The 15,167-nt window shown below is 38.9% G+C and overlaps 2 protein-coding genes across 3 annotated transcripts in view; one reads left to right on the top strand and one right to left on the bottom strand.

The window, feature by feature from the left end:
- ct (homeobox protein, cut) overlaps positions 1 to 10,533 on the top strand; it is a 236,168-nt gene extending 225,635 nt beyond the window's left edge. For both annotated transcript variants that reach the window (XM_068767222.1, XM_068767221.1), the window contains 4 exons: positions 6,047 to 6,243; positions 6,667 to 6,812; positions 7,019 to 7,893; positions 8,200 to 10,533. In XM_068767222.1, coding sequence (XP_068623323.1) covers positions 6,047 to 6,243; positions 6,667 to 6,812; positions 7,019 to 7,893; positions 8,200 to 9,737 — 2,756 coding nt within the window. In that variant the 3' untranslated portion in view covers positions 9,738 to 10,533. The remainder of the gene's footprint in view (positions 1 to 6,046; positions 6,244 to 6,666; positions 6,813 to 7,018; positions 7,894 to 8,199) is intronic.
- A 2,461-nt stretch (positions 10,534 to 12,994) lies between these two features.
- On the bottom strand, positions 12,995 to 14,875 carry LOC137924057 (heat shock protein 68-like). Its single transcript, XM_068767372.1, has one exon. The coding sequence runs from the start codon at positions 14,873 to 14,875 to the stop codon at positions 12,995 to 12,997; it is 1,881 nt and encodes a 626-aa protein (XP_068623473.1).
- Between the last annotated feature and the right edge of the window lie 292 nt (positions 14,876 to 15,167).

The following is a 15,167-nucleotide window of genomic DNA, read 5'->3' as shown; positions in this document are numbered from 1 at the left end:
CAAACATTCTGTACTCGTAAATTGTTGGAATACCTACTTAATTATAGATCGGAATGTTGTTTCGACGTTTCATTTGTCATAAAAAAAGTAACGGTACTCCAAAGCTATACATAGCACTCTTCGTAAACAAATGCTGGTAATTTTGAGAATTTGCAATTTTATCTTAAACCTATTCTAGAAACTTTTATCATCAGTATCTCAGCTATTGTCCACTGCTGGGTTTAGGTCTCACTCAAAGATTTCCTATATATCCTTTCCTATCTTTAGGCCACTTATCCATCATCAGGTTCGTAGGCTCCATTTATGCCCCAGTAGTCATCTGTTAGCGCTACGTGATATGCCCACTACCATTTCAATTTGTCAATCTTCTGGGCTATAATAGTTTCCTCTACGAAACTTCTTACTTCAGTAGCCCGACATAAAAAAATACATTCATTTATCTGGTTTATATATTGAGGAGACAGCCGATGCAGAGGTCCTTTAGAGTTTTAACAGCCTCCCAATCTAAGGAAACAATAAAGTCGCAAGCCTGGGCTCCTGAGAGACATCTCGAAATTTCTGTGAAGGGATTTAATCTATGCGCTGTGTTACAAAAAAAAGTACTAAAGAATTCTTTTTGTTATTCTTTTTTTTGTTCTATGTACAATGGCACGTTTTATATTCCGAATAGTACGAAACATTAGCAGTAATCTATGAACGCATTCGTCTTCTGTACTGCAGCGTTTTGCACCTAATTTTAGCTATGGCGTTAGTTTGTGCAACAAATCCTTTTGCATGCTATTAACAATTCAAATGCGGCCATTTTTCTGCTCCGCGCGACACTTTCCAGCGGCCCTGACGTCCGCCCGCGGCGGCGACTCGAATGCAAATGAGCATCGATTCCCCGCGTGACGTCTAACGCGCCCTTCTCACCCCTTTCTTTTCCAACTACCCGCTTGATTTACAATCCCGGATACGCATACCCCATTCGATATGTATGAAGGTAAATTACTGGCGTATTTTTTAACTGTCACAGTGACACGATTATTTAGGGCAGCGCCTTTACTTTCCGAAGGCTTTGAATATTCATACGACATTAGCAATCAATAACGGCCACAGTGGCATAGCTTTCGCGTGCACTCACGCAACACTGTGTGCTGTAAACAAATAATTTCTCCGTTTTTTACAACGAATGCGTTATAAATGTAATGGAGCGACGATAACGAGTGGGCTCGGAATCGCCGGCGTTATCCACGGCGAAAACAAAATCCCCGAGCTCGCCGGCGCGCCGCTATCATTGCGCTACAAAAAAAAATCCACCCGTCTTTCTTTCTAGCACCGCTCCGATACACAAAACTTCCGTGACCGGACGGCATTAATTGAGTGCGTTTTTTGCTTCGGATATCCATCAAAAATGCACGCAGTAATGGCCACTATAAAGACTGATAGTATCGCTTCACACTTTACAGCCCGATGATAAGAAACGCGAAGGAAAGGTCGACGGAAGACCGAGCGAACGCCGCCATTTCGCGGTGTCCGTTATCACAAAATGGCGCGCGTATAGATTCTGTGGAAGCGCAACAGTCTTTAGTTTTTTGACAATGTACCGAGGCACGTTTCGGTAATTGTCCTCGTGCCGTATTCGGAATAACAAAATGTCTGCCAGAAGATCAAAGGCAGTAATAGACGTGTGTTGAAATTTATCGACGCTTCGTATATCGAAGAGTGAATATGAAATAAACTAATTGGATATCTGCGTCGGAGGCTACGCGTTGCGTACACGACGAAAATTTTAATCCGCGATCAGCGCTTATTGACATAACTGTTTATTTTTAAATCTCGATGATCCTTACGTGACCGGGCACATTTTATTTAAAAAAAAATCTAATGACAGTTAACGTAAAAACCCCGCCAAAACTGAGCTCAATATCTATAGTCCCGTTGACGGAACTAATGTTTGAAATATATTAAAGATGGCGTCGTGTCATTAAAATTGTCTCGCGATTAAGATTATTATGTCTCATAACACATGTTATTTTTTTCGAAAGATAAATGACAACGGAACGATCAAAGGGAGACAAGTTTTTTTTTATTGCATTGAACATAAAATTATTCAAATTGCGGTTGATTGATTGTTGTGTTTGGCTCGATTATTATACAGACGGCGTACTGTCAAACATTACGGGATTAGTCATCTCGAAATTAGTTTATTAGAGACTCGTAGACAAATTATGTACTCGCTCGAACTATATTGCTAAACGTCAAATTATTTTTTTTATTTTGTCATAGTTGTCAAAATAATATTTGATCTGTGCACTTTTTGACATTTGTATAATAATTATTTTTCGAATCAAATCATCTTTTAAAAATAATTATCTGTGACTCTAAGCATTATACAATGTACAAAATTCGCTTAAGATATTCTAAACAGGATTATTGGTTATAGATGTAAAAGATTCAAAAAAGATAATGTATGGCTTATTTATCAACAAAAAGCTTAACAGTGATCACAATGAAATATGTACATTAAATTATATTTTCTATTACTATTTCACAGGCCAATTACGTCTGGCAATGTCGAATGACAGATAAACAATAAGTAATTTTTATATTTAAAAATCAGATTTTTAAAAATGTTTTTTCGTACTGCATTATTGTTTTTGAATCCAAAAAAAAACTTTTACTACTTCTAAACTAGAAAATCTATATAATTACAGTAATAAATTATACAAATAACATATTATCTAAAAACTATAGTTTAAGTTTGACAACAATGACATATGATTGCCAACGAGTATATTTCTGGTGAAATGGTCAGTTAAAAATACTCTGAGACTATTAAAAAGCGAACGCCCAATTAGGCGAGCATTAAGATGAGGTAGCCGGTGATCACAAAAGCAAATCACGTATATAGAGTTATTGTCTAACATAACGAGTCGGGGAGCCGTGAACATTATGGTCATGTAGCGATGTAATCGGACGCCGTGACGGCCATTTTTATAAAATTTATTTGGATCACGTTCTTAGTCATAAGTCGTTAAGTCTTTGAATGGTGATTTCACAAAAAAACAACGCTTGTGTACAAAAAAAAAAAGCGTATGTAAGGACGGCAGTTTGTCGTTTGAATACCTAACTATTGCCGATGTGGAACGTGAGAAAGAGAATCTATTTCAGACGCCAATCTCCATTGTTACACAGCGACACGCCGCGGTGTTATGACATACGAGCCGGACACTTGTAAACACGCTTATATACACGCAAACATGACATTTGCGAACGAACCTATTGTTTGCCTTGGACAAACTGTAGGCGGCCGCGAATTTTATGATACCTGACCACTATGTCAACCGCTGCAAGGCACAGTGATCTTACCTACGTCGTCAGGTCCACCTGACACCAAGTGGAAGGTATACCCACGCTGCCACTACCAGCTAGTACTCACCACTGACAGCAAATGAGCTGTACATTCAACTTTAACGCTTTTACACCAATAATCAAACATCCTATATATCTAATATATAAAATTCTCGTGTCACGGTGTTCGAACTTGAACTCCTATGAAACGGCTTGACTGATTTTTACCAAATTTAATATGCGTATTCAGTAGGTCTGAGAATCGGCTACTATCTATTTTCTATACCCCTAAGTGATAAAGGTTGTTCACACTTAAAAAAAATTTTTTATTTTTTTAACGAAATTTTTTGTTTTTATTTTTTTATGATACAGCATACAAGAATACATACAACCATAAATTTTCACCCCTCTACGACCAACCCTTATTTTTTATTTGTAAATTAAAATATCAATTTTTTTTTTGCAAAACGACGTTTGCAGGAACAGCTAGTTTATATATAAAATTTACACTTGCAAAGTAATTGTGCCTATTAGACTCGTTTTCCTAACGAAAACGTCTCTCTCATTCCCACCTATTTCTTATTTTATTAATTAAATTAAAACAAAAGTAAAAAGAATATTGTCAGTTTGTAAAAAATAATTATTATGTACGTATTGATATAGTCACGAAAAACTTTGTAAAAAAAGTCTATTTAAGTTTTATCGTCTGCTCGGTATCATGACGAGCTCATTTGCGGGTTCAGCTGTAAATATTTTGAGTGGACAGGATGCGTGCGGTCTGCGTCGTTCAAAAAGCGGCCGCTTCAACACTTCTTTATCACAAAGACACTGTTTACAGACTTAATCCGAATTGACGGTTTTATTTTTCAATAAATAAAACGCATTTACGTACAAAGCGACGATGCAATGTGCATTTTATTATCTAACCGCGAAAGCCCACTTTCCCTCGCTGCAACAATCTAAAGTCCTAAAAGAAACCTCGCCAGACAATCGACGAACATATTGTCGGTTTTAAAATTAAATTTAAGAATGCAATTAAGTCTTTGTGATCCTTGAAAATTAATACGTTCGCATCTCGCTCCGTTCCTGTCGTAAAACGACCACAGAGTAAATATTGTTTCTTCCAAAAGCGCGCGAAACCGAGACGACGTATGTCATGTGTCATCTGTTTGGTTGGAAAACAATATCGATGTAAAGAAAATTGTGGATGCACTGAACGATTTAAAAACAAATAGTAACCATATTCCAATAATTACCAGGTTATTCCATTATTATTCTTACTTTTATTTCACACCTTTATGTCACAAAAACCTGCATTAAAACGGAATATGTCAAAATCAATATTTACTTAAAATATTTTAGCGGGTATAATTGATACGTTTCACACTAGTGTGATATAAATACAGTATCGATATTACGTCTTAAATAATTCCCACAATAGAAAAATATACTGGTGTTTGACACCAAATTTAGGGTATAGGTCTACCTAAAAGATAATTATGAGGGGATAAACCATAATCGCCACGCTTGGCAGGCGAGTTGGTGATCGCAGTGTGGTATTATGATATACAGAGGTCGCTGCTGCCCAATCTTTACAAACTTATTTGTGAGCTGTGACAATCCTACATAGTAAATTCATAAAGTGTGAATTATAGAAGATTGTATCCCGGGAATTGAACCCGTAATCTCAAGTCTTAATCCTCTACAACTGGGCTACAACTTATTCACATCACCTCAACCTATTGAATAACAAAGATATTGTTTATACATGTGACCTGAAAACGTAGCGATATCTAAAATTGGCAGCATCGCAAACGTGTTAAGATCATGAAAAACATATTAAAGTCACTTCATCACCATTAAACTCGAAGTCATTTAAAATTAATTACGCGCCATAATTAGAATAACTCGACTCGTTTATCGGGGTCTGAATTGTGACGTTTCAATACGAGACCAGAGACAATACGTTGACAGGGTAACGGGAACAATATGGCGGATGTATTTCGCGCCACTACATTTGTTTATGGTCGCGAGAGTCGCTCAGGAGCAAGTGAAGCGTCGTCCGATTATCCAGAATGCGATTACGGCGTTGTCTTAATGACCTCGCTAATTTCAATTGTACCAAATATAACTTGTGTATTTATCACTTGGCAAGAGTCTTGGCGGTCGATGCGGCGGCGCCACTTCTATGTACTGACACAATTTAAACGCAATTAAACTCGCCTTTGCGATATGAAACACTGTTATAAACGGCTGTTAGGAACTGCTATGAGCAGAAATAATCGACTACAGATTATATTACTTTAATTGACACTATACACACTATCATGTTTTTGCTAACGGAACTTTTTTTTCTATAGCTTATTTTTTTTTTAATTTGTGTGCGTCGTGACAAGAGTTAAAGGCATTCAGCCTTTAACTTATAATTACAAAGGCTCCAAACTCTCCATGATCTGTAAAAAGCCCACAACAAACTCAGACCTGTTTTTTTTAAAGCCACTTTACAATATTCTTAATACAGTAGATATTATAGTTACTTTTCTATCTCAATTATGATTAAATAAAATCCCTCACTCTAAAATAGAATTTTTTACAATTTTATGACATTTGACAGTTGACAATTTCGTTTAATGTATTGTAAAGTCGTAAAATATTTTAAAAATAGAATACGTTTTGAGATATCGATATCTAAACAAGACATTTTAATTTTCAGTCGGAACGAAAGATGGAACCGTGGGTCCGAATTTCGGCAGGGCAGAGGGAGAAGGTGATGAGCGTCTGGCCCATATCCTCAACGAGGCGTCTCATATGATGAAGACGCCAACCGGACAAGTCAATAACGATGACTCCAGGAGCAACGAAGACTCGAGCTCACCCCGCACGCAATGCCCATCTCCTTTCTCTAATAAGGTAAATTTTCTAACTACCCTACTAACAAAGAAAAACACAGCGTGCAGAGCAGTTGACACCTAGGGCCTTTGGCCGCCCCACAAGTTAGACAGATATCCTTGTTAAGGTCGTTGGAAAACAGTGAATGCTTCTGATCTTCTTCTTCTTCTTGCTGCGGCTGAAATGATGCTGATGAATAAGTAAGAAAAGGACCGATATATATATATATAAATGCGCATTTATCAGCGGGCTTGCGGGCGGTCCACTTTATTGCACGACTATTACTGCATCTGCGGAAGTAGCTATATATTGTTCCTTTTCTTACTTAGAATGGACTTCCGCAAAAGACATTGCTGATGAAAAAATTCAATTATTGTGAGTAATTTTCTAAAAAGTAAATCTTTCAATTAATTATATTTAAAAACCATGTTTACAAATTTTCAGGACTCGAGTCAAAATAGACGGTTGAAGAAATACGAGAACGATGACATTCCTCAGGAGAAGGTGGTTCGCATCTACCAGGAGGAACTCGCCAAGATCATGACGAGGCGGGTAGAGGACATGCGGCACAACCGGGAAGGATTCCCCGGGTAATTATCTTGTCTATATATATCTAATATTATCATATTATATAGTAAAGTTTTCTGTTTTAGTATCACTTGCAATGTTTTGTAAATGATTCTAGACATCTCAAAGTTAACCAATTAAACATGTATACACACACAACTATTGTCATATTTTGATTGAGAGCAGCAAATCTAAAACTAACATGTAGCATGTTTCCCCCCTTTTTCAGTGCCGGCATGCCCCCCCACATGGAGAGGCCGCCAGAAGACATTCGCATGGCACTAGAGGCCTACCACCGCGAGATCGCCAAAATGCAGCCCGGCGCCAACATGCCAAACATCCACAACCTTCCCGGGATGCCACCGTTCCCAAACCTCCTAGCTCTCCAGCAGCAAGCGATCCAGGCCAACCAGCATTTAAACGGCTCCGGAGCGGTGCAAGACCTCTCGCTTCCCAAAGATAAGCACGCCAAAATAAACGGAATGACTGATAGTGATAAGGACAAACCCATGGACGCGGAAGAAGCGATACGACACGCCGGCAGTGCCTTCTCCCTGGTACGACCAAAGCTGGAACCCGGACAATCAACTGGCTCGTCCGCTTCCAGTCCGCTAGGAAACGCCATTTTACCACCAGCGATTACCCCCAACGAAGACTTTAGCAACTCTGCAGCTGCTAGTCCATTACAAAGGATGGCGTCGATCACTAACAGCCTGATCTCCCAGCCGTCCAATCCTCCTCACCATCCACCGCCCCAAAGATCCATGAAAGCAGTTCTTCCACCAATCACACAGCAGCAGTTCGATCTCTTCAACAATTTGAATACAGAGGAAATTGTAAGAAGAGTAAAGGAAGCGTTGAGTCAGTACTCGATAAGTCAGAGACTTTTCGGCGAGTCAGTGTTGGGGTTGTCGCAGGGCTCGGTCAGCGACTTGCTGGCGAGACCGAAGCCCTGGCACATGCTGACGCAGAAAGGCAGAGAGCCTTTCATCCGCATGAAGATGTTCCTGGAGGACGACAACGCGGTCCACAAGCTGGTCGCGTCGCAATACAAGATCGCACCGGAGAAGCTCATGAGAACCGGAAACTATAGCGGAGCACCTCGTGAGTATAATAATACTATCCAATACGTAAATGTAGATTATCAAGAACCACAGAATGTACTTCGAAATAACAGAGTTGGACTTTACTAGTGATGAAATTCCTTATTTAATACCATAATTTAAAATTTGTCTTTTTATATAACATGTAATAATTTAAGCGTTTTGTATGGGACCGTCTTTTGTTGAGGCATAAGAGCTTTAAAGTACCATTCAATGCTTCTGAATGACAAACACAGTCATTGTTTTTCATAAAAAAAATTTCCAATTAGTAAGAGTATGACAAATTCAGAGTGAATTTTATTTTCAGCCTGTCCGCCGAACATGAACAAGCCGATGCCACCGACGCAGAAAATGATCTCTGATGCGACGTCCCTGCTCAGCAAGATGCAGCAAGAGCAGCTGCTTAGCTCCGGCCACCTGGCGCACCTAGGGCAGCCCGCGCCACTGCTGCTCACGCCGCCTGGCTTCCCACCCCACCACGCCGTCACCCTGCCTCCACAGCACCACGATAACAACAAGGAAAGGAAACCTGCCCCGCCGCCGCCGCAGCCCCTGCATCAACCACCTGTAATGCGAGGAATGCATCAACATATCTCCCCCAGCGTTTACGAAATGGCCGCCTTGACTCAAGACCTAGACACGCAGACGATCACAACAAAGATCAAGGAAGCGTTACTAGCGAATAACATTGGTCAGAAAATCTTCGGAGAAGCCGTTCTTGGACTTTCCCAAGGTTCCGTCAGCGAGCTGCTCTCGAAGCCTAAACCATGGCACATGCTCAGCATCAAAGGCCGCGAGCCTTTCATAAGAATGCAGCTTTGGTTAAGCGATGCTCACAATATAGATCGTCTTCAAGCGCTCAAGAACGAGAGACGCGAGGCGAACAAGCGACGAAGGTCAAGCGGTCCCGGACAGGACAACTCCTCAGACACTTCATCGAACGACACATCAGAGTTCTATCACTCGAGTTCCCCAGGACCGACATCAGGAGTTCCCTCGGCCAAAAAGCAAAGAGTACTGTTCTCAGAGGAACAAAAGGAAGCGCTAAGATTAGCGTTCGCTCTAGATCCATACCCCAATATGCCCACGATAGAGTTCTTGGCGGCAGAGCTCGGTCTCTCAACAAGAACAATAACCAACTGGTTCCACAACCATCGGATGCGATTAAAGCAGCAAGCGCCGCACGGTCTCCCTGCCGAACCGCCGGCTAGAGACCAGTCCTCGGCGCCCTTCGATCCTGTCCAATTCCGACTGCTTCTCAACCAAAGGCTGCTAGAACTACAGAAAGAAAGGATGGGTCTAGCAGGCGTACCCCTCCCGTATCCCCCATACTTCGCGGCGAATTCAAATTTTGCCGCGTTAATTGGTAGAGGGCTCTTACCCCCAGAAGAACAGACGAAAGATCCAGCCGGTGGCCTAGACCTGTCGATGCCCCTGAAGAGGGAGCCCGACGGCGATGACTTTGAAGACGACGACGTAGAAAGCAACCTCGGCTCCGAGGACTCCATGGACGATGAATCCAAGACTGAGCCCAAAGCGGCGTCGACGCCTGCGGGCAGGTCGAATAGAAGAAAACCGGCGGCGCCGCAGTGGGTCAACCCGGACTGGCAGGACGAGAAACCTCGGAATCCTGACGAGGTGATTATCAATGGAGTCTGTGTGATGAGAAGTGATGACTTCAGGAGGGAAGCAGAGGAGACTGTAAGAGTGGAACCCTCGCCGGTGCCGAGGGAAACCTCCCCGGCGCCGTCCCCCGCTCAGCCCTCCCCCCTCAGGCACTCGCCCGAAGTCCTGCCCGAGGATAAGATCAAAACGGAAACCGAGGACGACCGGTGGGAGTATTAGACTGTAGCCAATGTGATAGTGGACTTGCCGTACGCGCGACCGCGCACTTCGTCTAGTTAATTGTGTTTCGTTATAATTCGATTGTAAGGCCAAAGACTTTGTAAATACCCTCGGTTAGCTTCTCGTGATAATGCCAGGCATGCGTCCCGTTCGGACGAGAAATACTTGCGATACAAAAATATGCATTTTGCTTTAATTTTTTTTTTACAACCGTACCCTGTTAAGGTACAAATATCTGAGTACTACGTTACGGCTTAATTTTAATTCGATTATTGTAAATAATTATACCAAATATGTTTGAAGGCGCGCAAGCCGCCCTGTACATACGTAGGTAGGTTAGGATCACCTTGTAATGTAAGGAACCGTCGACAGCCAGGGCTCGGGAGGTTCGTTTATTTGTTAAATAAATTTTAAAGTGCAATCAGATGTAAATTTTAAGCTGTGGTCTAAACTGTACCCCAGTTGAAAAGTATTATTATGTTTATATGAACCGGTGAGGTTTAAAATATTATAATTGGGTTATATAAGTTTTACATTTAAATTATGAATGTTTATTTTATACTATTGTATGTTTTTTTCTATGCGTTATTACATACGTTGGCGGGAGAGCTCAAGTTCGATTTACATAGACTATTTCGTAATACTTCACATCGGCTGTCAGCTGACCGTAGACAACAGACTATCGACTTTTAAATATTTTTTAGAGAACGTACAAATCTAGAAGCGAGAACAACAGTTAGACAAGAGTAATGTATTGCTTGTGGTTATAGTTTTATTTTATTTTAGCAATAAACTTGCTTTTATTCTAATTTCTCCCTTTATGTTGTTTTATTTTTATTTCGTTTCCTTTTATTATCCTATATTTTTTATTAGAACGTAAAGAGATTTTTAATGTGTACATTAAATATTAAAAGAGGAACCGTACTCCTTGCATCACGTGTACATAAACAGAATTAATTATCTGTGTAAATAAAATTGTCACTTTAGGTAGCGAAATAGAATTTAGACGAATAGAACACTGAATAAAAAATAAATATACTAAAATATTTATTCATGAATAATCGAAATTTAGTATCGTTATTGAATTATCGAACGATTTGTATGAAAACAGTCCGGTAAAGTTGAAATGACGCAGCATATGCAGACATGACAAGCCGCGACTGCGAATGTCAGATTTAAATCCAGACAAAGGTCTTTTAATAGCTACCTTCAGTTGTAGGTCTACAGAACACCATACATATCGATGTTATATATAAAAAAAAACATAAGAGAATAAGACATAGCATAAGTATTAGTCATAATAGTCAATATTCCAATACATTAGGCTGTTTAACAGTTTTTAAAGAAGTTCGTTTAATAAATAAATGTCAAATGAAGAGTTTTCAGTTAAATAATAATTCTCGATTGCTTTCGTGTATGTTTTCGTGTTTGAGCTTTTGCTTTTTGAGAGTATTTATATGTATATTATTGTTGACATTAAAAAACGGTTACCGGGAACGTTACGAAGATTTTTTAAAATTATTATTTTTTATATATTTATATAATATTATTTATATTAATTGCTAACTGTATGTAAAAAACATGTTTTCGAAAACATGTAAAGTTTTTTAACTAATTTTTAATCTGTTGTAAATTAAAAACAAATGCAGTGTTTTCGACCCGAAAATTTTATAAGTATGAATCATAGTAAACAACTTATACTGCAATAAAATGCATATGCGTTAATAAATACGCACTAAAAGAATTAAATGCGTTAAACAATTTTGCCGCCAATTCTACTGCGTCGCAATTCATACGTAATTAGGTAAACTATAATAAAATTGTTAATTCATCGCCTATGCGCAGCGCTGAAGAAAGATTTATTTTGCATTTATTAGCACAAGGCCCTAATGCCCAGTTTAATTTGGTCAATTCAGTCCGCACTTTAAAACGTTCACGGTAACCTAGAAATAAGACGCCATCTTGTACTTTATTGTTCTGTTGACGTTGGCAGTAGACGCGTGTACATACAGACGTAGGATATAGACTATTGTACGTTATCTCCACTAAAACATAAAGATAGTGATTAAAATTATAGGGATAATTATTATTGTTCATATCATAATATTAATTAATAACGATGCTGAAACCATTGTCTTCTTTCTGAACAATTTCTAAAGTTATTAAATTAAAAATAAAGAAATTGCTAATCTGTGCTTGTTTTATTTTAATGGAATTTTTATTGTTACTTTTACAATTAAATATAATGTACGCTATAAATAATAAATAATGATTATATTTTTCTGACACATACCATATGAATGAAACATAATACTTATTACATTAATTTTATACATTTATATTTGCACAAACATCTTTTGAAGTTTATACTACACAAACTTTTTTTAATACTTTTATTAAAATTTGCCTAAATTTCATATCATATTCTCCCACCTTAAATTAATAATTATCGAATTCTATTATTAAATCTTAAAATTATTTTCAAGAAATAGAAATATCAACAGTAAACATTGAGAATCTGTAATTATTTACGAGATTTTAAATAAAATAAAAATATATTTGGTACATTTAATTAATAAATAAGTCTAATACAGATAATATGGTAGCATATACTTTGCTTATTTGAATAATATCCAAAATCAGATTTCAATGTCACGATAAAAGCGTATTTCTATTCTGCAACTAAAATTTATCATAAGTAATAAAGGATACAATATTAAATATTCAATATCCGTAAATTTTTTACGGTTATTGTACTTAAAATTGTACAATTTAATATATTTATTTAGTCTACATAACGTTAATTTATTAGATCGTGACTAAATAAAGTTTCAATCACCAACGTCCCACTTCACCGGTTGCTCCGCTCTGCATTCATCATCTTCCGACTATGCTATAGTCGCTCTGTTGTCTCCACTCTTGCACCTCAAAGCTGCGGCCATCTGCGTTCACTATCATTATATTTATAAAACCACTCCAACAAATATGATATATAATCTGTATTAAAAAAACTATTATCATCACTACAGCTGATAGACGCCCACTTATGTCAGAACAGGTCTTGCGCTGCCCGCATCAAGCTACTTCCATCGACCCTGGCTACACCATATGTACCGGCTCTTTAAAAAAACAATATAACAAATTCAGTTTCTTTCTTTGTAAAATGAAACCAAAACATACGCAATAACGTTTATTGTTAAACAAATATTTAAAATAAAATAAATAAATGAAACAAAACTATAGTTTATCAAATATTATTAATCTGCTTCTTCTATCACGGGCCCAGCGCAGTCGTTTTGCCGTCGTCCACCGCTGGTGTGCATCCTCTGCATAAACGGTCCACAAACTCTTATAACACTTTTCAACTTCTGTACATATTCTTCTTTCTCTGCTAAACTATTGGCTTCCAACCAGCGCAGGGTTTCATCACACGTTCTTCTTAGCTGCGAACTTTCTCCAAGACTGAGCTTGCTGCCACCGTCGTCTAAAGTCTGCCTTACATCAAACACGTACGTTTCAAGGTTGTTCCTGGCAACAACTCTCTCTCTCTGTTTATTATCCTCGTCTTTAAATTTCTCGGCGTCAGCTAACATCTGTTCTATTTCTGCCTTTGATAGTCTTCCTTTGTCGTTCTTTATCACGATGTTCTTGCTCTTTCCCGTGCTGTTCTCTTTAGCTGATACGTTTAGTATACCGTTCGCGTCAATGTCAAATGTAACGTCTATTAGTGGCGAGCCACGAGGCGCCAGAGGTATCCCAGTTAAATCGAAGGTGCCCAGTAAGTTGTTGTCTTTAGTCATTGCTCGTTCGCCTTCGTACACCTGGATGGTGACCGCCGCTTGGTTGTCAGAGTAAGTGGTAAACGTTTGCATGTGCGTACAGGGAATTTTTGCATTCCTCTCCACAATCTTCGACATGACTCCACCTGCTGTTTCTATACCCAGAGACAAGGGAGTCACGTCGACTAGTAACACATCCTGTATCTTTGAGTGTCGTTTGCCACTTAATATTGCGGCTTGAACTGTCGCGCCATACGCCACCGCTTCGTCCGGATTAATGGACAAGTTTAGTTTCTTACCGTTAAAAAAGTTCTGGAGCAGAGATTGAATTTTAGGTATGCGGGTAGAACCTCCGACTAATACGATATCGTGGATAGAGTTCTTATCCATTTTGGCGTCTTTTAAAGCCTTTTCCACGGGCTCCAGTGTGATTCGAAATAAATCAGCATTCAGTTCTTCGAATCGGGCGCGTGATATTCTCGAAAAAAAATCGATTCCGTCATAGAGGGCATCTATTTCGATATTAGATTCGGTGGTCGAAGAGAGCGTTCTCTTCGCACGTTCAGCGGCGGTACGCAAGCGCCTCAGTGCTCTTGGGTTTGATTTAAGATCTCTTTTATGTTTCCTCTTAAACTCATCTGCCAGAAAGTTCACTAATCTACTATCGAAATCCTCTCCACCAAGATGAGTATCGCCTGCAGTGGATTTCACCTCAAATAGTGAACCTTCGTCTATGGTTAGTATGGACACGTCAAAAGTACCGCCGCCTAAATCAAAGATCAAAACATTTCGCTCACCTTTTAAATTTTTATCTAATCCGTAAGCCAGGGCAGCGGCGGTCGGTTCGTTAATAATGCGAAGGACGTTTAGACCGGCAATAGATCCCGCGTCCTTGGTGGCCTGTCTCTGAGAGTCATTAAAATAAGCTGGCACTGTAATTACCGCACTTTGCACTCCAGAGCCTAAGTACGCTTCGGCAATCTCCTTCATTTTTAAAAGCACCATGCTACTTATTTCCTCTGGGGCAAATCTTTTAGTCTTTCCTTTATACGTCACCTGTATTTTAGGTTTTCCACCGTCATTGATGACCTTGAAGGGCCAAAGCTTAATGTCTTGTTGTACATTGGGGTCATCGTATTTACGTCCGATTAAACGTTTGGCGTCAAAAATAGTGTTTTCTGGGTTCATAGCTACCTGATTCTTGGCAGCATCGCCGATTAGCCGCTCCGTATCTGTGAAGGCGACATATGAAGGTGTTGTTCGGTTGCCCTGGTCATTCGCAATGATGTCTACATTTCCCCTTTGCCACACACCGACACACGAGTATGTAGTACCCAAATCTATACCAACGGCGGACATATTTATTATTTTTCTACACCTACACAGTTAAGAGCGAAATTTTTTTAAAGGTTTTTTTTATTTTTTGACATTGTACATATACGTTCTGATTTATTCTATGAAGCCAGTATTCATAAACCAGAAACAACAATTAGAATGGCAATGAAAGTATTTTTAAAACGCACCATTAAAATACATGTAGAAATATTAAGGTAGTTTATTATTTTAATATTTCTATACGATAAATTAATCTTCACGTCGCGTAAAAATAATAAATTTCTAAATTTATACGTAAATAGTCAACTGTGAGTGA

The sequence above is a fragment of the Battus philenor genome, unplaced genomic scaffold, assembly GCF_028537555.1.
Source record: "Battus philenor isolate CCGP_79_NKW_IND1 unplaced genomic scaffold, ilBatPhil1.0.hap1 SCAF_23, whole genome shotgun sequence".
Classification (NCBI taxonomy): Eukaryota; Metazoa; Arthropoda; class Insecta; order Lepidoptera; family Papilionidae; genus Battus; species Battus philenor.
This window is presented reverse-complemented; position numbering and strand designations above follow the sequence as displayed.